Source organism: Lithobates pipiens, unplaced genomic scaffold (assembly GCF_037356315.1).
Source record: "Lithobates pipiens isolate NorthernLeopardFrog02 unplaced genomic scaffold, aLitPip1_a1.2 Scaffold_22, whole genome shotgun sequence".
Taxonomy (NCBI): Eukaryota; Metazoa; Chordata; class Amphibia; order Anura; family Ranidae; genus Lithobates; species Lithobates pipiens.
The window spans coordinates 302,669,615-302,694,595 of record NW_027507784.1 but is presented as its reverse complement, the minus strand read 5'-3'; the positions used below and the strand labels follow the sequence as shown (position 1 = coordinate 302,694,595).

Below are 24,981 nucleotides of genomic sequence, written 5' to 3'. Positions count from 1 at the left end.
TGTAACAGTTATATGGTGATCACTGGTGAAAGGGTTAACTAGGGGGCAATCAGGGGGCTTTATGCGGTAGTATATGGGGGTCCCTGGCGCTATAAAAAGCTGCGGCGAACCTAAATACCTACCTGCCTAACTAGCGTCACCTGTGACACTAATACAGCGATCAGAAAAACGATCGCTTATTAGGCTGGGTTCACACTGGAGCGATGCGGGAACGCCACGAATGCGCGGCGGGTTCCCGCATCGCATGCCTCCCGGCGGCAGTTCACACTGCCCTATGCGAACTGCTGGGAGTGTCAGTGAAATGTTAATGACACCCCCAGATCAGTTCGCATATCGCAGTGCGATCTGCAAACTTGGATCGCATGGTGTGAACACCCATGCGATCCGATTCTGCTGCGGACCAAAAAAAGGGTCCCGTGCGAGTTTGCGGCGGGTGCGGCGGGTGCGACACGAATTCAGCCATACTATCTGTATAGCTGAACTCGAATCGCACAGAGATCGGATGTGATTTGCACTGCAGTGCGGTGCGAATCACATCCGTTCTCATAAACCGCTGCAATGTGAACCCAGCCTTAGTGACACTGGCGACGGGGGGTGATCACGGGGTTAAACCTTTATTGGGGGGGTTAGGGGGGTACCTTAGAACTAAAGGGGGCTAACCCTAACTGCCCTAACAGTTATTAGTCACAAATGACACCTGCCGGGTGATCAGGGGGTTAAACCTTTATTAGGTAATAAATGGCGGGTGCCCTGAAACTATAAAAAAATAACTAACCAACCAGCGTCACCTGTAACAGTTATATGGTGATCACTGGTGAAAGGGTTAACTAGGGGGCAATCAGGGGGCTTTATGCGGTAGTATATGGGGGTCCCTAGCGCTATAAAAAGCTGCGGCGAACCTAAATACCTACCTGCCTAACTAGCGTCACCTGTGACACTAATACGGCGATCAGAAAAATGATCGCTTATTAGGCTGGGTTCACACTGGAGCGATGCGGGAACGCCGCGAATCCGCGGCGGGTTCCCGCATCGCATGCCTCCAGGCGGCAGTTCACACTGCCCTATGCGAACTGCTGGGAGTGTCAGTGAAATGTTACTGACACCCCCAGATCAGTTCGCATATCGCAGTGCGATCTGCAAACTCGGATCGCATGGTGTGAACACCCATGCGATCCGATTCTGCTGCGGGCCAAAAAAAGGGTCCCGTGCGAATTTGCGGCGGGTGCGGCGGGTGTGGCGGGTGCGGCGGGTGCGGCGAATGGCTGAACTCGAATCGCACAGAGATCGGATGTGATTTGCACTGCAGTGCGGTGCGAATCACATTCGTTCTCATAAACCGCTGCAATGTGAACCCAGCCTTAGTGACACTGGCGACGGGGGGTGATCACGGGGTTAAACCTTTATTGGGGGGGTTAGGGGGGTACATTAGAACTAAAGGGGGCTAACCCTAACTGCCCTAACAGTTATTACAGTCACAAATGACACCAATGCAAAAAAAAAAAAAAAAAAAAAAAAATGACATTGGTGTCACTGTGACTGGGGGGGCAGGGGTAATTGGGGGGGTGATCGGGGGGTAAAGGGGGGGTGTGAGTGTGCCTGGCATGTTCTACTGTGTGTGGGATGTGTTGGTGCAACTCACTGATCCGCTCTCCTCCGTGTCGGAACGAAAAATACCGACACGGAGGAGAGAATACATCACTTCCTCTCCTGTGTTTACATTACAGGAGAGGAAGTGATGTCACCGAGGATTTCCATTCGTCGGGAGCGATCGCGAGGGGGTGGCCATGAATGAATGGCCGTCCCCTCGTCCGGGATCGCTCCCGAACGAAAACCGACCGCCGCAGGCACCGGGCGGGGGCCCGATCGGGCCCCCGACCCGCGGGAGGCAAATCACGTACATGTACGTGCTTATGCCTGCCCGTGCCATTCTGCCGACGTACATCGGCGTGAGGCGGTCGGCAAGTGGTTAAGAAAAGCTTCAATAACTCCTGAATTGGCCAGTGAAGCAACTTATGAATGCAATACTTATATAGCGCACAATGCGAACTGAATCGCCTCTAGGCGCTGTGGCGAGCTTTGATCATCTGCTAAAAGAGGAAGGTCTTGAGTTTTTTCCTAAAAGCCAGGTGATTTTCTTCCAGGCGGATGTTGATTGGTAGAGCATTCCATAGCAGAGGCCCTTGGACAGCGAATCTCCGATCACCCTTGGATTTATACCGGGCTTTGGGCACGAGGAGGAGGTTTTTGTTGGCTGATCGAAGACTGCGGTTTGGTGTGTAATGATTTATTTTCTCCATTAGGTATTGCGGAGCTTCTCTATGCACGCATTTGTGGGTGAGGCAAAGGGTCTTGAACGTGATCCGATTTTTTACGGTTAGCCAATGTAAGCTCCTCAGTGAAGGAGAAATGGATTCCCAGGGTTTTTTTCCTGTTATCAGCCTTGCCGCCGTGTTTTGGATCAGTTGTAATCGCGCAAGTTGATATTGTGGTAATCCTATGTAAAGCGAGTTTGCGTAGTCCAGTCCTGAATTAATGATTGTTCCAACTACCACTGCTTTGTCATTCTTTGGGATAAAAGGGATGAGTCTGCGAAGCATGCGCAGTAGATGGTGAGATCGACTGACTACAGATCCTATTTGCGCATCCATTGACATTTGCGCGTCTAAAATGACCCAGAGACTCTTCGCTTTGGTCTTTGGGGAGATAGTCTGCCCAAAGACGGTTGGTGGAGACCAGGAGGTTTTGGTTGCGGGCTTATGATTTGGGTGTAAGATAAGAAGCTCTGTCTTTGATTGGTTCAGCTGGAGGGAGTTGGTGGTCATCCAGTCCTCTATTGATTTGAGGCAGTTTTCAAGTTGTTGTTGGTGATCTTTTTTTCCATTGATCCGGAAATAAAGTTGTGTGTCGTCAGCGTAAGAGTGGAAGCAGAGATCTGAGCATCTGATGATTTGAAGGAGTGGGCGAATGTAAATGTTGAAGAGAACGGGTGACAATGGAGAGCCTTGAGGGACTCCGCAGGTGACTGCCCGAGTTTCGGAGAGGAATTTTCCTAGTTTCACTGTCTGTGACCGATTTCCTAGGAAGGACGCGAACCAATGGAGATCTATGTCTTGGACTCCGGCTACTTCTGTGAGGCGGACGAGTAGAGTATTGTGATCTACTGTATCAAACGCTGCACTTAGGTCTAGCAGTACGAGGAGACACGGCTCTCCGTCATCTGCTGCTTCGAGGGCGTCATCCCAAATCTTGAGGAGAGCTGTTTCTGTTCCATTATCATAGTGATGAGCCAATAGGAAAGCATAGAGGAGTAGGAGGAAGCTGGCAAGCTCTGACACGTAAATGTCAGAGCTTTGTCCAATTAGAATGCCGCAGAGGTTGAATGAATAAACGCTGCTGCAGTAATGTGTAGGTACCTCTAATCACTGTAAGCAATCTATAAAGATCGCCTTGCCCCAGCAGAGAGCTTGGTTTTCTGGTCATCTCATTTACCTCCCTGAGATGGTCTGTTAGTGGCAGATTGCCCACCATCCTATCAGAGTCCTGCTATAAGTGGCTGATCACCACATTTACTAGCATAGCATCATAGTTGTGTAAATTCAGTATATTTACCATAATTTATACAGTGGTGTGAAAAAGTGTTTGCCCCTTTCCTCATTTCCTGTTCCTTTGCATGTTTGTCACACTTAAGTGTTTCGGAACATCAAACCAATTTAAACAATAGTCAAGGACAACACAAGTAAACACAAAATGCAATTTGTAAATGAAGGTGTTTATTATTAAAAGGTGAAAAAAAATCCAAACCATCATGGCCCTGTGTGAAAAAGTGATTGCCCCCCTTGTTAAAACATACTGTAACTGTGGTTGTCCACACCTGAGTTCAATTTCTCTAGCCACACCCAGGCCTGATTATTGCCACACCTGTTCACAATCAAGGCATCACTTAAATAGGAGCTGCTTGACACAGTAAGGTCCACCAGAAGATCCTTAAAAGCTACACATCATGCCGAGACCCAAAGAAATTCAGGAACAATTGAGAAAGAAAGTAATTGAGATCTATCAGTCTGGAAAGGGTTATAAAGCCATTTCCAAAGCTTTGGGAATCCAGCGAACCACAGTGAGAGCCATTATCCACAAATGGCGAAGACATGGAACAGTGGTGAATCTTCCCAGGAGTGGCCGGCCACCCAAAATTACCCCAAGAGCGCAGCGACGACTCATCCAAGAGGTCACAAAAGACCCCACAACAACGTCCAAGGAACTGCAGGCCTCACTTGCCTCAGTTAAGGTCAGCGTTCATGCCTCCACCATCAGGAAAAGACTGGGCAAAAATGGCCTGCATGGCAGAGTTCCAAGGAGAAAACCACTTCTGAGCAAAAAGAACATCAAAGCTCGTCTCAATTTCTCCACAACACATCTTGATGATCCCCAAGACTTTTGGGACAACATTCTGTGGACCGATGAGACAAAAGTGGAACTCTTTGGAAGGTGTGTGTCCAAGTATATCTGGCGTAGAAGGAACACTGCATTTCATAAAAAGAACATTATACCAACAGTAAAATATGGTGGTGGTAGTGTGATGGTCTGGGGCTGTTTTGCTGCTTCAGGACCTGGAAGACTTGCCGTGATAAAAGGAACTATGAATTCTGCTGTCTACCAAGAGATCCTGAAGGAGAATGTCCGACCATCTGTTCGTGTACTCAAGCTGAAACGAACTTGGGTTCTGCAGCAGGACAATGATCCTAAACACACCAGCAAGTCCACCACCGAATGGCTGAAGAAAAACAAAATGAAGACTTTGGAGTGGCCTAGCCAAAGTCCTGACCTGAATCCTATTGAGATGTTGTGGTATGACCTTAAAAAGGCCGTTCATGCTCGAAAACCCTCTAATGTAATTGAATTAGGACAATTCTGCAAAGATGAGTGGGCCAAAATTCCTCCAGGACGCTGTAAAAGCCTCATTGCACGTTATCGCAAACGCTTGGTTGCAGTTGTTGCTGCTAAGGGTGGCCCAACCAGTTATTAGGTTTAGGGGGCAATCACTTTTTCACACAGGGCCATGATGGTTTGGATTTTTTTTCACCTTTAATAATAAACACCTTCATTTACAAATTGCATTTTGTGTTTACTTGTGTTGTCCTTGACTATTGTTTAAATTGGTTTGATGTTCCGAAACACTTAAGTGTGACAAACATGCAAAGGAACAGGAAATGAGGAAGGGGGCAAACACTTTTTCACACCACTGTAGATGCTATCATTTTCACACAAACCAATTAATTAATGTTTTTCATTCAAAATTTTCTGTCTTTTTTCATTTATATAACAACAAAATAATAAAAAAAAAACAAAAAAACTGTAGTGATCAAATACCACCAAAAGAAAGCTCTATTTGTGTGAAAAAAAATTATATAAAATTGAATGTGTATACAGTGTTGCATGACCGCACAATTGCCAGTTAAATTAGCACAGTGCTGCATAGAAAAAAATGACCTGGTCATTAAGGGGGTAAAATGGTGAAGAGTCAAGTGGTGAAAGGTAATCTATGGTCATGTTAAAAAATAAAAATAAAAAAAATAAACAAACACAATTGGACCCAACCAATCCTAAGTAAATTTAAACATAATTTTTTTTTTAATAACAGTCCTAACAGCCACTAAAACTCAACTTAAACCATGGTACCAGAACAACCAACGTTCCAGTCCTCTGCTCTTCAGCACTGCAATGCGGTACATTTCTAGCAGCGCCCATATCTAGATGACACTGATTAGAATAGTCAGTTGGTGGTGAAGTTGAAGAGAGGAAAGGGAACATGATCAGCTTAAGTGGACTGCTTAAGACAACTGGAACTGGCAGGGCAGAAGAACATTGGACCATGGATTAAGGGAAGATTTAGTAGGTATTAACCACTTAAGGACAGACCCTCTTTCTGAGCTTTGGTGTTTACAAGAGAAAATCAATTTTTTTTTGCTAGAAAATTACTTGTAATCCCCAAATATTATATATTGTTTTTTTTTAGAAACACCCTAGAGAATAAAATAGTGGTCGTTGCAATACTTTCCGGCACACCGTATTTGTGCAGAGGTCTTACAAGCGCATTTTTTTTTTGGAAAAAATTGAACTAAAAAAATAAGACAACAGTAATGTTAGCTTGATTTTTTTTTATATTGTGAAAGATAATGTTACGCCGAATAAATTGATACCAAACATGTCACGCTTCAAAATTGCCCCAGCTCCTGGAATGGCGACAAACTTTTACCCTTAACCACTAGAGATCCGCACTATAGCCGAATAACGGCTACAGCGCGGACCTGCTTTGTCGGGACGACGTCTATTGACGTCGTCCCATGCACGAGCGGCCTGCGCGCCCCCTGAGGGGCGCGCGCGGTGCGCTCTGTGATCGGCGAGTCTATGATACTCGCCTGATCACGGATCCGAGCAAGGGGTCGATCCCGACCCCTTACCACGTGATCAGCTGTCAGCCAATGACAGCTGATCATGTGACAAAACAGAGCCGGTAATCGGCTATTTTTCCTCCTCGCGCTGACAGCGCGAGGAGAGAAAAAAAAATCTGATCACCGGCGGCCGTGATCAGGACATCAATCCCGATCACGGCCAGCTTATTAGTGCCCACCTGCCCCCTGCCAGTACCACCCAGATATTAAAAAAAGTGCCACCCATCAGTGCCCATAGTGCCATACATCAGTGCCCACAGTGCCATACATCAGTACCCACAGTGCCACCTATCAGTGCCCACAATCTGCCTCAACAGTGCTGCACCTCAGTGCCACATATCCGTGCCCATCAGTGTCATCTACCAGTGCCCCATCAGTGCCGCCCAGCAGTACCACCTATCAGAGCCACCTATCAGTGCCCATCAGTCCCATCTATCAGTGGTACCTATCAGTGCCCCTTAGTGCCACCCATCAGTTCCAGCTATCAGTGCCATCTTATCTGTGCCCATCAGTGCTGCCTTATCTGTGCCCATCAGTGCTGCCTTATCTGTGCCCATCAGTACTGCCTTATCTGTGCCTATCAGAGTCCCCTTATCTGTGCCTATTAGTGTCGCCTTAACTGTGCCTATCAGTGCCCACCAGTGCCGCTTATCAGTGCCCACCAGTGCCGCCTCATCAGCGCATTTCAATGAAGGAGAAAAATGACATGTTTGCAAAATTTTATAACAAACTATTAAACATGATTTTTTATTTTTTTTTATTTTGCATCTTTTTTTGTTTGTTTAGCAAAAAATAAAACTCCCAGCTGTAATTAAATACCACCAAAAGAAAGCTCTATTTGTGGGGAAAAAATGCTAAAAACTTCATTTGGGTACAGTGTTGTATGACCGCGCAATTGTCATTCAAAGTGCATCAGCGCTGAAAGCTGAAAATTGGTCTGGGCAGGAGGGAGGTTTAAGTGCCCAGTAAGCAAGTGGTTAAAAATCTCCAGAGGCGATGTTTAAAAAATGTCTACAGGTTACCAGTTTTAAGTTACAGAGGAGGTCTAGGGCTAGAATGATTGCTCTCACTCCAACGATCGTGGCGATATCTTACAAGTGTGGTTTGAACACTGTTTTCATATGCGGGCGCTACTCACATATGCGTTTGCTTCTACGCGCGAGCTCGGCGGGACGGGGCGCATTAAAAAATGCTTTATATTTTCTTTCTTATTTCAATTTTGACACTGTTTTTTTTTTTTTTTTTTTAAGTGTCACTTTTATTCCTATTACAAGGAATGTAAAAATCCCTTGTAATAGAAAAAAAGTATGACAGGACCTCTTAAATGTCTGGGGTCAAAACCTCAAGACCTCAGCTCTCAATATTTACACTAAAATGCAATAAAAAAAAAAAACGTCATTTGAAAAAATAAATAAAAAGGCCCCTTTAAGAGGTTCCGCCCTGTAATGGTATGGAGCTGGGTGGGGGCCATCTTCCCCTCACTCAGCTCCATACCACAGAGGGGACAGGACCCAATCGCCTTCGGTAAGCGGCGGAGGTCACCGGAGCATAGTAGGAGGGGGGCCCCTCTCCCGCCACCGATAAAAATCTGCCGCAGAGACCACTTTTATATGAAACCAGATCGCTGACTGAAGAAAAGGATACCGGGGGTTATGGCAGCTAGCTGCTGCCATAACAACGATATTCCTCTTCAAAGTGCCGATGTATATCATTGTAAGCAGGTCTGGAAGTAAGTTAAACAAGGAATATAGATTGCTTAGGAGTGGGTTGGGGAAGGAACCAATTGCATTTGTTTTGTAGCCACACTTTAGCTTTAGAGTAAAACGAAAACAAATTTTGAAAACTTTAAATTTCTGTCATGTTTTAATTGACGTTTGTGTCCATGTTGCAAAGATTTACCCCCCTCCCCCATTATTGTTTTAGAAACTGATGCCACAAGTACAGAAATGGATTACCTCTGTACACATTGGGGAACATAAAGCAGTAAAACCCTAAAAAAATTAAAATAAATATCATCTAAGCCTCATTGTCTCCATCTAAAATACAAAATGGTTTCTTAAAGTTTTTCTTTTGAAATTAGTTATTTTTTAGAAAGTTATAATGCAAAGTTTACATTCTCACCCTGTTGGTACGTCTGTGCTGGTATAAGCAGCCTGTCTCTGGACAGCTTGCAACAACGTCTGTGCAGGCACCTCCAGCTTGGCAGCGCAGCGCTTCAGGTGGGAGGCACGGGCCTTCTCTGTGGTGAAGGGCTTCCCACATAATGGACAACTGGGAACTGCCAGTGCAGGTGAATTACCTTGTACACCCTCACTCTGATCCAGACACCTGCAAGATCATGAAACAAGTCTCATAAACCCAGGAATAGGTAGGTAGTGCTGTGGAGTAATGATACTCTCTCTTGCCTCACCTGTTGACGTGCTGTTCCCGCAGCACGCTGCTCATGGCAGTGAGGTCTTTCTGGCACAACTGACAGAAGAAGAGTCCTTCATCTTGTAGGTCACCTGAATGCTTCTTAGGGTCCAGTTGCAAAGCCATTGCCAGATCCCCATAAGTGTGAACATCTGCATCCACTTTAAATGCTTCGACTAACAGGAACAGTAAGGGTAAAGTTAGATGAGCTTTAAACCAATGGGGATGTGTTATTGTGTACAGTATCTGTTGTGAAATCACTTACCCTGTTCTCCATTGGGCTCCGAGGAATTCAGCTTCATTCGAACAGGGGATGCCCTCTTATACTGTTGCATCCTTTCCAAAACAAGATCTTTCACACAAGGTTGGTCCTGCTGTTGGGCTGTTTCTTCCTGAGACTCTTTACCGCTGCAATCTGATAAACAAGATATCAGGGATGTGTGTCAGTACTGTTAAAGAAACTAAAATAAATGTTCAAATTTCACTGTTGCCTATACAGAAGATGCCTCAACTGACAACTTGTGCAGTAGCGAAGCAAAACCACCAGCTGAAGATCCTGCAGAATCCAAAACTTTCAAGAGTGCCAATTTCCTGGTTTGCCCTGTGCACTGAGGATCCACCAGCTGGTCCATAAGACACTACAGAACAAAATAGTGACATGAGGGCCAATCAACCAAACCACTGAGTGCAGCAGAGGATCAAGAGTCTGACACCACTGGAAGTGATGGAATTTGCAGGATCTTCAGTTCAATAAAATGTGGAAAATTTCAAGGGGCATGGATACTTTTTTTTAAGGCACTGTATGTGCATGATCAAAAATAAAAAAAGAGCTGAAATATTTAAAAAAAAAAAAAAAAGACTATTTTTACACTTCTTTTCTCAGTCTTTATTTTATACATAAAGTAAACTTTCAATGTAGGTCAAGTGTCTTGACTCTTCTCAGGCTGCCCACCTTACTGTTTTTTATGCTATTGACGGCAAAGCTCACCATAGCTCACTCGTGGAAACAACCTGCAGTTTCAATATCTATGTTTAGGTACAAGGTGGATAATGCTTAATGAACACCTAGCCAGCAAAATTAATGATACTTAGATTACTTTGTTTTGAAAGCATTTGGAACCCATGAGCCAGCTATGTTCATATTGATATTTAGGGTCGATTAAGGGGGTTGTAAACCCTAAGTGGTTTTCACCTTAATGCATTAAGGTGAAAAACCTCCTTTAGTGTAGCAGCCCCCCAGTGCCCGTTTTACTTACCTGAACCCTGGTCTTTCCAGAGCTGGGAACAAGCATCCTGATTGGATAGATTGATAACAGCGCAGCCATTGGCTTCCGCTGCTGTCAATCAAATCCAATGGCATGGGAGTCAGGTGCGGGGCCGAGTCCTGCTGTCTGTGTCAATGGACGCAGCAGAAGGACTCGGGAGCGTGCCATCACGGATGTCCCAAGGTAGAGATAGCCATTACAAGCGTTTCCCTGGGGGGCACTCGATGCGGGGAGGAGCCAGGAGCGCCTCTGAGGGACCCCAGAAGAGGAGGAGAATCAGGGCCACTCTGTGCAAAACCCTGGGGTTGTTTTGGGGCCTGATCCTGATATGTTCTTTTATGCCCTGATCCTATGTCATGCTATATCATTTTTATGCTTTGTTATGGCTTTTGCCCTTATTTTTTTTGTATGTACGCTTGTAAAAATAATAACCTTGAAGCTTGCAATTCTAAAAGTAAGTCAGTAATGGCAGCTGTCCATATTTATATAAAAGTGGTTGTAAACCCTCACATATACCCAGTGAAGTGAACAGCCACAGATTATACACAGAGATTAAACAAATCCTGATTGAATGAGTTTTGCAGCATTTTTGCAGTAGCATTTTTTAGCTATAGTATTTTTTAGCAAAACGATACTCCCACAAAAGCTTATGGCTCAAAAACGCTAAATAGACAAGTTTTTCTGTGTTTTTAAGCTTTTATCCAGTCAGAAAACACCCCTGCCAAAAAACGCAGATAAAGCTAATCTGTGTGTGCAGGGGCGTACCAACGTGGGTAGGGGGACTAGGGGGTGGTCCGCCCTGGCTGCCACACATTGAGGGGGTGTCAGACTAATAGTGGCGTCACTATGGGGATGCGGTCCGTACCTGGATCGGGTGACACCATCCCGAGGGCGGCAAGAGTTCTGGCTGCACCCTTTGGTATTTTTTTTTCAGCCGGAAAACCCCCCCGGAGCAGTGTCCTCCGCAGCCTGAGCTGGTAATAAGGGTGTGTGTGGGTTGGCATGGTTTCCAACACCGCCCAGACTGAGGGGGTGTTTGTGTCTGCCCTACCACCCCTGAGATGGCCTGATATCAAGGAAGGGGGGAGGTTGTCCACCACCACCACCACCACCCAGGCAGTATAATGTAGCTCAGCTAATTTGATATGGGGGGGGGGGGGGGTTTGCTGTGTGTCCACCACCCACCTTTAGTAGCTGGGCCGTGCACCTGATAAAGGGGGGGGGTGTTGTTTTCACCACCCAGGTATAGTAGAAGGGCTGGTCTGATAAGGGGGGGTATCTGCAGACCAGGTGTAGACAGACAGTGACCCACACCCACATATTGCGGCATCAGATCCGTCCAGTAAGCAGCAGGTTACTGCAGCATCTTGCCATCTTTCCTGCGGCCAATCAGATCCTGTCCACGGTCCAGCAAGCAACACGCCTTGTCAGCAGGTCAGTTCCAAAATCCAAATCAAATTCTCAATGCCAATGATGCCATTGTCTGCTGTCCCCAGGGACAGATCCGATCCAGAGATCACCATACAGTGGGATCTCTGGATTGGATCTGTCCCTGAGGACAGCAGATAATGCATCATACTGTGGGGGTATTTTTTTTAGCAGCAGGGCCTGGGAGACTAGTCAGGCTTTGAGGAAAGCTCAATAAAGCAAAGTACAGAGATATCCTCAATGAAAACATGTGATGCATAATGGACATTGATTGGGACTTTTAACGAAGCTATGGCCTGGTAAGGTCATGTGCTTCCATCCCACGGGACTTTAAATGAAACTATGGCCTGGTAAGGTCATGAAAACATGTTTCACAACGCTCAGGACCTCAGGCAGGGCCGAAGGTAAGTGAATTAGGGATAATTCTACGAATGTCCTAGAATTTTTTTTTTTCACTTTAGTTTTGGTACATATAGCTGCACTTAATCAAATATTAATGTCTTAGAGTAGAACAGCCAGAGCCCAGACTTGAACCTCTCTGGAGAGACCTGAAAATGTCTGTCCACTGATGGACCCCACCCAACCTAACTGAGCTTGAAAGAATTTGCAATGAAGAATGGCAGAAAATCCCCCAATCCAGGTGTGTAACACTTTATGAGTGCACTGTACATTATGCCTTTGCTTGGTTCCACTCATTGCCCAGGCAGTGAAGAGCCCAGGATGGTCACATGACCAGTGGGGCAGAGTAAGTCGTACACACTGCTTTTTTTTCCAGATTGTTGCCATCGCAGACAAAAGACAAGGTAGTCACTGGCAGGATCAATGGGTATTTTTAACAAAAGTGAAATTCTGAAAAGAAAAATAAGATACACATTGTTAATTGAAAAATATTGTGAAGCTTTTAATGTGATTTTTACTAATGGGTTTACAGACACTTCAAAGTGTATGTAAACCCTAACAATGAACTTGTCCTAATTGCTTCCTTTTTGGTCTGGTAAATATACAATTGAGAATGATTTGTTATATCAGTTTGAAAAAGTGCAAAGAATACCTATTGGTCTTGTCAGAAATTCAGAGCTGTCCTGGGTACTCTGCACACTTCCTGTGTTATCCCAAGGAGAGTAATTATCCCTCCCTGTTCCTAAGTCTACAGAACGATTAGCCTTTATGTTGTGGAGAACATGACAGGCACATGGGTTAAGAAGTTTACCAAAAGAGAACTGGGCAGGTCGGACACCACTTAGTCCACAAAAATCAAACATGCTGTGTGTTGCCATCTTACAACTGGATTTAGGAGCTGAGTTTCTGGCACATCAACATGTTTTTATCTGTAAATGCAGGGTCCTTAACGGAATAAAATGCAAGGAAATTTACAAGTGTTGCAGAGATGTACAAAGTATGTTAAAAGAAGAGGATTAAAGACCGTTTAAATATTGAAAGAGGGGACATCTGTGTGTACCTAGCCAGAGAGACTATGGCAGTATGCTATTGCTAACCTCTACTTCTGGAATTTTTACCTGCCTGGCTACCAGGCTAATTCAGTGGCTTTATTACTTCCTAAGACACTGACCCGGAACTTGTATGCAGACCAGAAATGTTGACTTCACTTTCACCTTCTAATCTGCATGCTTGTTTCGGGTCAGTTAATCTGAGAATGCCTGTTGCTGTATTTTCAGGAGACCACCAATGACTGGCCTTATATTTCTCTATATACAGCTTTCTTCCACAAGCCAAAGGGCGATTTGACTCAAAACTCCAAGATCAGCTCGCTGTAGCAGTAACCTGTTACAGACAGGTGATTGGGGCCATTCAGTAAACTGAAGCAGTTTTGTACATTTTAATTACCTTTCTCTGTGTGCCCATTGGACAGGTGGGTCTGCACAGCGCTCCCTGCTTCATCTTCATTTCTTGGCTTCTCTGGTCCATCTCCCGCTTTGATGTTCTGTTCCACCTCCTTACTGACCCCATTATTTGTCTTAGTTTTGGCCCTGGAAGGTTTAGGCTTTTTTAACTTGCTCCTGCCTGTAGTGCAGGCTGTGGATACACTCTTGCCCTCCAATGGCTTGCTCTTTTTAACCCGCTTCAAGAGCTTGGTACATAATTCAGTAAATTCATCGTCTGACTCAAGCATTAGTAAATCCTTTCAAGAATACTGGATAATACAAGCGGGTCAGCAGACACAGGGCAGGCAAGCCGAATCTTCATCTCACCATCACAAGGTAGAGATAGCCATTACTGTAAAGCATCTTTAGGAAAAAAGAAAAAATATACACATTAAACATCAGCACAACTACATCCGTCAATCCATTTTTATCGGTCACCGCCCCAATGGAATTTATCATTTCTTTTCTTTTTGTGCCTCCTTATTTACAGGTCAGAGAAGTCCCTACAGTTTTTCAAGGGGAAATATCCTGACACATACAAGTGTAGCACAAGGATCTTAAGAATGCATTTGATGTGGGATCTCTTGGCATGAGATAAAGACCAGCTACAGTATATTGGGTGCACCTTAGTTTGAAACAGAGAGAAACACCTTACCTAATATAAAAGTGAAGTCAGGTAAATAATCTGCTCTTTTGAATATTATACTGCTGGGATGGTTTACCTGCTGGATAATCACTGAGGCCGTGAGCCTACTGGGGTCATGCTAATGAGGTGTATGCATTGGAGAGCAATAAGAAGGTTGCCATCTCTCTGTCCATGGTTACAGGCAGCACCTTGGTTGGATTCTGATTTAATAAATGATGTGCGTTTGATCTTTGTGATAAGGGTCAAGATTTAATGCAGACTTTATGCTCCCCTTCAGTCCAGGGATGCGGCATCCCCGAGCTCCCCCCTGGCATCTTTGGACTGCCAGCTTGAGGGCATCAATTGCTGGCTGCATTCATTGGCCAGACGGAGATGATGTCACTCACAAGCATGTGCGGGAATTCAGTTCGCTTAGCATGACTGAACTTGTACAATGACCTGGGCATGCACACTCACTGTACAGGTGTGGACAGGCAGGTGGCAGATAACTTGTATGCAGAAGAGACATAGGGGATTATTTACAAAAGGCAAATCCACTTTGCACTGCAAGTGCACTTGCTCTAAATCTAAGAGGTAGATCTGAAATGAGTGGAAGCTCTGCTGATTTTATCATCCAATCATGTACAAGCTAAAATGCTGTTTTTTTTTTATTTTCCTTGCATGTCCTCTTCTGATCAAAAGCGACTTTACTTCCAAGTGCACTTGCAGTGCAAAGTGGATTTTCCTTTAGTAAATAACCCCCATAGTGAGTGTCACAGACTATGTGATGTCACACTCTTTAGAGTTTTGGTTAATATCTGAGTGTTATTTTTTTATGTATCAATTTTGTACTATTATTTATTAGTTGCATTAAAGTGTGTGTAAACCCTAGCAACCAATTTTGCACTATTCTGATGTATTAAGGCCCAATGCCAGGCAAAATCTATTTTTTCTGATCCCTCCCCTCTCACCCACTTAAAGTGGAACTAAACCCTCCTCTCTTTTACAGCCAAGGAAGCTGCCATCGTAGCCTCTGTTTGATTTGCAGTTGCCATGGTATTGTACATGTGATCAGTTATGACACCAGCCAACTGATGGTTTGATAGTTCAGTTGAGAGCACACAGCAAATGTGACACTGTTTTGAGAATCCATTAAAGTGGTTGTAAAGGCAGAAGGTTTTTTTTATCTTAATGCTTTCTATGCATAAGATTTAAAAAAAGAGCTGGGTGCAGCAGCCCCCCCAGCCCCCTAACACTTACCTGAGCCCATCACCATTCAGCGATGTTGCACGAGAGACTCTGCTGTGCGGGACTCTCCCTCTTGATTGGCTGACAGCAGCGGGGCGCCATTAGCTCCCACTGCTGTCAAACTCAGTGAGCCAATGGGGGGGGGGGGAAGAGAGAGAGGTGAGGCCTGTCTGAATGGACACAGAGCACCGGCTCAGCTTAGGTGTCCCAATAGCAAGCTGCTTGCTGTGGGGGATCGCAACAGGAGGGAGGGGCCTGGAGCTCCGAAGAGGGATCTGAGAAGAAGAGGATTGGGGCTGCTCTGTGCAAAACAAATTCACAGAGGAGGCAAGTATGGGTTTATTCTTTAAAAAAAATAGTAAACGAGACTTTACAATCACTTTTCAAACCACTTTAATTTTATCCTGGCGCTGGGTTTTAACCACTTGAACTCTGGGAGATTTTACCTCCTTCATGACCAGAGCATTTATTGCTATTCAGCACTGTGCTACTTTAACGGGTAATTGTGCGGTCATGCAACGCTGTACCCAAACAAAATCTTTATAATTTTTTTCACACAAATCAAGCGTTTTTTTTTTTTTGTGGTATTTGATCACCACTGGGTTTTCTATTTTTTACAATAAAAAGGACCAAACATTTTGGGAAGAAAATAAAAAATTTTTACTTTCTGTTACAAAACATATCCAATGCAAAGAATCAAAATTTCCTCATAACTTCTGGCCAAGATGTATTCTGCTACATGTCTTTTAGAGCTGCCACGACGCGTCGATGTAATCGACTACGTTGACTAAGAAAATACGTCGACGTGCGTTCTGGGCATCGATGCGTCACAGTGGTGGCAGTGCTTAGTATCTAGCACTGCCCTCCATGCCGCCGTCCCCCTCTCTTTTCCCCCTCCGTGCCGCCGTCCCTAGGGGTGCAACGGATCGTCACCGATCCGAGCGCACATGCCATGATCCGCGGAGCGCTCCGCGGTCTCGGCCTTAGGAGAGGCCGCGGCTTCGGCCTAGCTCCGAAGTGGCGGCCATCTTTCTACACCCAGGCGTTTATTAGGGATGCACCGAATGGGTTTTTTGGTGCCGAAACCGATACCGAAAATGAAAAATACACTAGGCCGAAAACCGAAACCGATACCGAAAAAGAACCGATACCGAAAATGACTGTTTTTAAAAAATATTTTTATACAGGAGGTGGACAGAGACTGGGGACATGGTACAGGAGATGGTCAGAGACTGGGGACATGGTACAGGAGGTGGTCAGAGACTGGCGACATGGTACAGGAGGTGGTCAGAGACTGGCGACATGGTACAGGAGGTGGGCAGAGACTGGCGACATGGTACAGGAGGTGGGCAGAGACTGGCGACATGGTACAGGAGGTGGGCAGAGACTGGCGACATGGTACAGGAGGTGGGCAGAGACTGGCGACATGGTACAGGAGGTGGGCAGAGACTGGCGACATGGTACAGGAGGTGGGCAGAGACTGGCGACATGGTACAGGAGGTGGGCAGAGACTGGCGACATGGTACAGGAGGTGGGCAGAGACTGGCGACATGGTACAGGGGGTGGGCAGAGACTGGCGACATGGTACAGGGGGTGGTCAGAGACTGGCGACATGGTACAGGGGGTGGTCAGAGACTGGCGACATGGTACAGGGGGTGGTCAGAGACTGGCGACATGGTACAGGGGGTGGTCAGAGACTGGCGACATGGTACAGGGGGTGGTCAGAGACTGGCGACATGGTACAGGAGGTGGTCAGAGACTGGCGACATGGTACAGGACGTGGTCAGAGACTGGCGACATGGTACAGGACGTGGTCAGAGACTGGCGACATGGTACAGGAGGTGGTCAGAGACTGGCGACATGGTACAGGAGGTGGTCAGAGACTGGCGACATGGTACAGGAGGTGGTCAGAGACTGGCGACATGGTACAGGAGGTGGTCAGAGACTGGCGACATGGTACAGGAGGTGGTCAGAGACTGGCGACATGGTACAGGAGGTGGTCAGAGACTGGCGACATGGTACAGGAGGTGGTCAGAGACTGGCGACATGGTACAGGAGGTGGTCAGAGACTGGCGACATGGTACAGGAGGTGGTCAGAGACTGGCGACATGGTACAGGAGGTGGTCAGAGACTGGCGACATGGTACAGGAGGTGGTCAGAGACTGGCGACATGGTACAGGAGGTGGTCAGAGACTGCATGCATGGTATAGGAGATGGTCAGAGACAGAGGACGTGGTACAGGAGATGGTCAGAGACTGGGGACATGGTACAGAAGATGGTCAGACTGGGGACATGGTACAGGAGATGGTCAGAGACAGAGGACATGGTACAGGAGGCATCCCCCTTTGCAGGCCCGTGTCCCCCATTGCAGGCCCGTGTCCCCCATTGCAGCCAGTGTCCCCCATTGCAGCCAGTGTGCCCCATTGCAGCCAGTGTGCCCCATTGCAGCCAGTGTGCCCCATTGCAGCCAGTGTGCCCCATTGCAGCCAGTGTGCCCCATTGCAGCCAGTGTGCCCCATTGCAGCCAGTGTGCCCCATTGCAGCCAGTGTGTCCCATTTTGCAGCCAGTGTGTCCCATTTTGCAGCCAGTGTGTCCCATTTTGCAGCCAGTGTGTCCCATTTTGCAGCCAGTGTGTCCCATTTTGCAGCCAGTGTGTCCCATTGCAGCCTGTGTGTCATTTTGCAGCCAGCCTGTGCAGGGAAGAGAGCCGCCTCCACCGCCTGTTTGATCACAGCGCCGGGAACATCACAGCTTTCATTTCAATAGCTGTGTGTTCCCGGCCACGCGCCGTCACACGCAGCCCCTCCCCCTTGTCCGGGCACTTTGATAGACAGATCATCCGTCCAATCCTGCGGATGATCTGTCTATCTAAGTGCCCGGACAAGGGGGAGGGGCTGCGTGTGACGGCGCGTGGCCAGGAACACACAGCTATTGAAATGAAAGCTGTGATGTTCCCGGCGCTGTGATCAAACAGGCGGCGGAGGCGGCTCTCCTGCACTATACACCCCCCATGATGGGTGTCACCAGGGGCGGAGCCCCGCCCCCACCCAGGCCACGCCCCTTTTTCGGCTCCATTATCGGCCGTTTTTCTCTTTCGGCAAATTGCCGAAAAGGGCATTTTCGGCCGATATGTTTCGGCGGCCGAAATTTCGGTGCATTACTATTTACAATGTGATCGCTCCGACTGAGCGATCACTTGTAAACAAACCTTCTCTCTCCCCTCTCTGTACTGATCTATGCAGTGGAGGGGAGAGGTCGGATGGAAGCAGCCATCCCTCCATACCCAGCCAATACTCTGCCAGCCTCTGCAATGCAATACTCTGCAATACAATACTCTGCTGCAAAACAATACAATACTCTGACCGCCAATACTCTGCCCGCCAATACAGTACAATACTCTGCCCGCCAATACAGTACAATACTCTGCCAGCCAATACAGTACAATACTCTGCCAGCCAATACAGTACAATACTCTGCCCGCCAATACTCTGCCAGCCAATACAATACTCTGCCCATCAATACTCTGCCAGCCAATACAATACTCTGCCCACCAATACTCTGCCAGCCAATACAATACTCTGCCCACCAATACTCTGCCAGCCAATACAATACTCTGCTCGCCAATACTCTGCTAGCCAATACAATACTCTGCTCGCCAATACTCTGCCAGCCAATACAATACTCTGCTCGCCAATACTCTGCCCGCCAGTACAATACTCTGCCCGCCAATACAGTACAATACTCTGCCCGCCAATACAGTACAATACTCTGCCCGCCAATACAGTACAATACTCTGCCCGCCAATACAGTACAATACTCTGCCCGCCAATACAGTACAATACTCTGCCCGCCAATACTCTGCCAGCCAATACAATACTCTGCCCATCAATACTCTGCCAGCCAATACAATACTCTGCCCACCAATACTCTGCCAGCCAATACAATACTCTGCTCGCCAATACTCTGCCAGCCAATACAATACTCTGCTCGCCAATACTCTGCCAGCCAATACAATACTCTGCTCGCCAATACAATACTCTGCCCGCCAATGCATTGCAATACTCTGCAATGCAATACAATACTCTGCAATGCAATACTCTCAAGGTTATCCAAAGGATTAATTAGCTAATCAAAAAAAAAAACACTAGATTAATTAAAAAATAAAAATAAAAAAAATAATCGGATAGTCGTTGACTAATCGAAAAAATAATCAATAGATTAGTCGACAGACAAATTAATCGTTAGTTGCAGCTCTAATGTCTTTGATGCAAAAAAAAGAAATCACAATAAGTGATTGATTTGCATGAAAGTTATAGCACCTACAAACTATGGGATACATACAGTTTTTTTTATACTACTAATGGCGGTGATCAGCAACTTATGATGGGACTGCGACAGTGCAGCGGGCAATCTGGCATTACCAATGACACGAATACAGTGATCAGTGATAATATACACGGTCACTGTACTAATGACACTGGCTGGGAAGGGGTTAACACCAGGGGCATTCAAGGGGTTAAATGCGTGCCTGATAATGTTTAGTGTGTGCACTGTTTTTACTCTCTACTTTGCAGGGAGAAGAAAAAAAAAAAAAGAAAAAAACAGCACTTCGCTGCTGTCAGTAGAGAGTAAGGATGAGCTCCGGCGTGTTCGCACAGCCCACGTGCAGAGCCTGCCAGGCTGCAGGGATCGGGCAATGTCTCACTGCCTGTGATTAGCGCAGCGCCGACTTCTTGGCGGGCTCTGCACGTGGGGTGTGCGAACACGCCGGAGCTCATCCTTAGTAGAGAGCTTTGTGTTGTTTACCAACATAGGGCTCTCTTCTGTTATTCGCTAAGCGGGTTCCGGACATAAATCGTTGGCCAGAATCGGCTTGTGCTGTAGCGAATGGCAGCACAGCTGGGGTGGCGTTCGCGCACTCCCTACCTGGCAATACAAAAATCATGTACATGATCCAGCACAGAAGGGCCGCCCTGCCGCAGTGGGCGGTCCTGAAGTGGTTAAAGTATTTGTAAATCCTAGCACACAATTTTGATGTATTAAAGCCCAATGCCAGGCAAAATCTATTTTTTACTCATCCCTCCTTCTCACCCACTTAACCGCTTTCCGACCACCTCACGATGATATACATCAGCAGAAGGCCTCATACAGGCAGAATCATGAACCTGTACATTGCCCTTTAAGAGGCAGCCGGCGGGCGCACGCCCGCGGCACGCTCCATGAGTCGGGTCGTGGGTCACGCAGACTCGATCACCGCAGGGATACCCGTGATCACCTCACGGGGAGGAAGAACGGGGAGATGCTGATATAAACAAGCATCTCCCTATTCTGCCTAGTGACAGTGTCACTGATCTCTGCTCCCTGTCATCGGAGCAGAGATCAGTGATGTGTCACACACAGCCCCTCCCCCCCACAGTTAGAAACACTCCCCGGGACACACTTAACCCCTATACTGCCACCTAGTGGTTAACCCCTTTACTGCCAGTGTCATTTACACAGGAGTTTACACAGTTACACAGCATTTCTATAGCACTGATTGCTGTATAAATGACAATGGTCCCAAAAATGTCCAAAGTGTCCGCCATAATGTTGCAGTCACGATAAAAATCGCTGATCGCTGCCATTAAAAAATATATATATATTTGAATAAAAATGCCATAAAACTATCCCCTATTTTGTAAACGCTATAACTTTTGCGCAAACCAATCAAATACGAAGAATACCTATCAGCCTAAACTGAAGAAAAATAATGTTTTTTTTTTTTTTTTTCAAAATTGTCGCTCTTTTTTTGTTTATAGTGCAAAAAAAAAAAAAAAAACGCAGGGGTGATCAAATGCCACCAAAAGAAAGCTCTATTTGTGGGACAAAAAGGACATAAATTTTGTTTGGGAACCACGTCACACGACCACGAAATTGTCAGTTAAAGTGACGCAGTCCCGAATTGCAAAAAGTGCTCTGGTCAGGAAAGGGGTAAATTCTTCCGGGGCTGAAATGGTTAAAGTAGAACTAAAATCTCCTCTACTTTACAGCCAAGGAAGCTCTAGGAAGACAACATTGCTCCTCTATAGATACAGCGGAGGAGTGAGCATAGCCATTCTAGAACAGGAAGTGTGTTTCTGGCAGGATAACCAGGTGAAATAAAGGCTGAGAGCAGAAATCGAATGCAGTCACCAGATCTGCCCCGAGTTCATTGACAGGTACACCTAACCTGCATCAAGTAGTTTCTGGATTCTCATAGACTTGTATAGGAGTGCAAAACCCATCTACAGCTCCCAAATGTCTGTTGTGATCCCATGACATGTCCTGGAGCATTCACAGGACGCTCACCTGTACCCCAACGTATCAACGGTAAGACGCGGAGTCACTCCACAAGCAACCATGATGAGGAACCACAAACCTCAGCATGCACTACTGTCCTCACAAGCAACTCTGTGAGCAACGAGGCATAAGACAAGACTGGCAGTTACTGCTGAACAACAACGCATGCTGGGATTTCTAGTTCCATAGCACAACTGACAGCCTTATTTGCAACCGGCTTTGTAAACAGCTTCTTTTTACAAGGACTTAGTTCTCCCACAATGCTGCTTGTGAGGACAGTGGGGCATGCCGAGACTAGTGGACTCCTAGCACAGTTGCTTGTGAGGACTGTCATGCATGCTGTGATTCCTCAGCACAGTTTCTTGCGAGGATAGTAGTGCACACTGAGGCCTGTGTTTCCCGTCGAGTTGCTTGTGAGGACTGTAGTGCGTGCCGAGGCCTGTGAGTCCCCTGCACAGTTGCTTGTGAGGACAGTAGTGCACACTGAGGCCTGCGATTCCCGTTGAGTTGCTTGTGAGGACAGTAGTGCATGCCGAGGCCTGTGATTCCCCTGCACAGTTGCTTGTGCGATAGTAGTGCATGCTGAGGCCTGTGGTTCCTCAATAGTTTCTTGCGAGGATAGTAGTGCATGCTGAGGCCTGTGGTTCCTCAGCACAGTTGCTTGTGAGGATAGTAGTGCATGCTGAGGCCTGTGGTTCCTCAGCACAGTTGCTTGTAAGTACAGTAGTACATGCTTAGACTGATGGTTCCCCAGCACAGCTGGCTGGTCTCTGAAGAGCAGAGCAAGCTGATAGGTGCAACCACAACCCTCAATACACCTCGTTGTGAACACAGAAATGCATGCTGACACTTATGGTCCCCCAGCACAGTTACTTACAAGCACAGTAATGCATGCTGTGACTTATGGTCCCCCAGCACAGTTGCTTGTGAGCACAGTAATGCATGCTGTGACTTATGGTCCCCCAGCACAGTTGCTTCCGGGCACAGTAATGCATGCTGTGACTTATGGTCCCAAAGCACAGTTGCTTGCGGGCACAGTAATGTATGCTGTGACTTATGGTCCCCTAGCACAGTTATGCATGCAGAAACCTATGGTCCCCCAGCACAGCTGGCTGGTCCCTGAAGCGCAACATACAACTACAGGCATCAAGAATCTTATCCTATCCCTCTATTCTCCACACCACCATTGCCGCCGCCGCCTCCCCCATTTATCACACGGTACCTGAACCCCGCCGTAAACACGGATCCGGAAGTAGTTCCATTACGTCACCGTGAGACCAGCAACAAGCCTCCAGCCGGTGTTCCCTCAGCAACTGAGTGTGCTGCCCTCTAACGGCGCTGCGCTGATAGTAATCCTGCCTAACAAAATGGCCGCCCAATGGTCCAGTGAGGTGTTGTGTTGTGTTTGTCCTGTTCCCATCAGATAGCCACAGGTCCCAGTTCATGACATGCTTCCCTCAGCTCCTGACTTGATTTTGGGCATTAGTCTTTCTCTTGGAGCTTTTACATGAAGCAATATAATACACTATATTACCACAAGTATTGGGACGCCTGCCTGCACATGAACTTTAATGACATGCCAGTCTTATGCTGGCCATACACTATACGAAAAACCACCCGAAATTCGGCCATTAGACCGTTCGTTCGTTTTTTTCGGCCAGTTAATGGGCACAAAATCGATAATCGTTTGGACGTTTTTGAGCCGGAAAAACAAAGCAAAAGTTTGGAAATTTTCTGCCGAACAAACAATAAATTGAAAGGTTAAAGCGGGAGTAAACCCGCTGACTTTTTTTTTTTACACCTGTAAGAGAAAAGGCATAATGAGCTAGTATGCACTGCATACTAGCTCATTATGAAATGCTTACCTTAGAACGAGGCATCGGTATCTCACTCGGTCCACGCCGTGGGAACATGTCAGCTCCCTCGACGTGGACCGAGTGAGATACCGATGCCTCGTTCTAAGGTAAGTATTACATAATGAGCTAGTATGCGGTACCTTCCGGGTATCACGGCTCCGGCGCTGTGAGTGGCCAGAGCCGCAATGTCGTCACTCCCACGCATGCGCTCAGGAGTTTTCTTCCCAACAGAGTCTGGTATCTGCCAGACTTTCAGCCGAGAATCTCCGGTGAGCATGTGCCGCTGAAGTCAGCGGCTCATTGCGAGGGGAATATCTCCTAAACCGTACAGGTTTAGGAGATATTTTTTTTACCTACAGGTAAGCCTTATTATAGGCTTACCTGTAGGTCAAAGTGAAAAAATTAACTATACAGCTGCTTTAATGTGTTTCCCATCCGACCTGTCTGCACTAGGTATATGTAAAAAACGAACATAAAATGTATTTATTTATGTCCACTGAAGATTTATCGGTCATTACACGATGGCACCATCGTTTGCGCTCATGGCCGAACGTTTGTTTTTCGAAATTGGGTTCACCCGATTTTTCAAATAGTGTATTAGTATTAGTCCGTAGGGTTCAATATTGAGTTGGCCCACCCTTTGCAGCTATAACAGCTTCAACTCTTCTGGGAAGGTTGTCCACAAGGTTTAGGAGTGTGTCTATGGGAATGTTTGACCATTCTTCCAGAATCTCATTTGTGAGGTCAGGCACTGATATGGATGAGAAGGCCTGGATCACAGTCTCCACTCTAATTCATTCCAAAGGTGTTCTATCGGGTTGAGTTCAGGACTCTGTGCAGGCCAGTCAAGTTTCTCCATCCCAAACTCCCTCATCCATGTCTTCAAGGACCTTGCTTTGTGCACTGGTCCAAATCATTTGGTGGAGGGGGGATTATGGTGTGGGGTTGTTTTTCAGGGGTTGGGTCCCTTCATTCCAGTGAAGGGAACCCTTAAGTCGTCAGCATACCAAGACATTTTGGACAATTTCCTGCTCCCAACTTTGTAGGAACACTTTGGGGATGGCCCCTTCCTGTTCTAACATGACTGCACACCAGTGCACAAAACAAGGTCCATAAAGACATGGATGAGTGAGTTTGGGGTGGAGGAACTTGACTGGCTGGCACAGAGTCCTGACCTCAACCCAATAGAACACCTTTGGGATCAATTAGAGCAGAGACTGTGAGCCAGGCCTTCTCATCCAACATCAGTGCCTGACCTCACAAATGCGCTTTTGGAAGAATGGTCAAACATTAGAGCTGCACAATTCCAAAATGAGAATCACAAATTTTTGCTTAGAATAAAGATCACGATTCTCATGGCGTAACATGATCTTTCACATTATACAAAAGAATTGGGCTAACTTTACCGTTTAGTTTTTTTGTTTTTTTTAATTCATTAAAGTGTATTTTTTTTTCAAAAAAATTGTATTTGAAAGACCGCTGGGCAAATGCAGTGT

General features: G+C 46.5%; 1 protein-coding gene across 3 annotated transcripts in view; it reads right to left on the bottom strand.

The window, feature by feature from the left end:
- SLX4 (SLX4 structure-specific endonuclease subunit) overlaps positions 1-22,975 on the bottom strand; it is a 66,191-nt gene extending 43,216 nt beyond the window's left edge. For all 3 annotated transcript variants that reach the window (XM_077449269.1, XM_077449270.1, XM_077449271.1), the window contains exons 1-5: positions 22,852-22,975; positions 13,400-13,800; positions 9,127-9,276; positions 8,860-9,037; positions 8,571-8,777 (exon numbers count right to left, since the gene is read on the bottom strand). In XM_077449269.1, coding sequence (XP_077305395.1) covers positions 8,571-8,777; positions 8,860-9,037; positions 9,127-9,276; positions 13,400-13,685 — 821 coding nt within the window. In that variant the 5' untranslated portion in view covers positions 13,686-13,800; positions 22,852-22,975. The remainder of the gene's footprint in view (positions 1-8,570; positions 8,778-8,859; positions 9,038-9,126; positions 9,277-13,399; positions 13,801-22,851) is intronic.
- Positions 22,976-24,981: the final 2,006 nt, after the last annotated feature.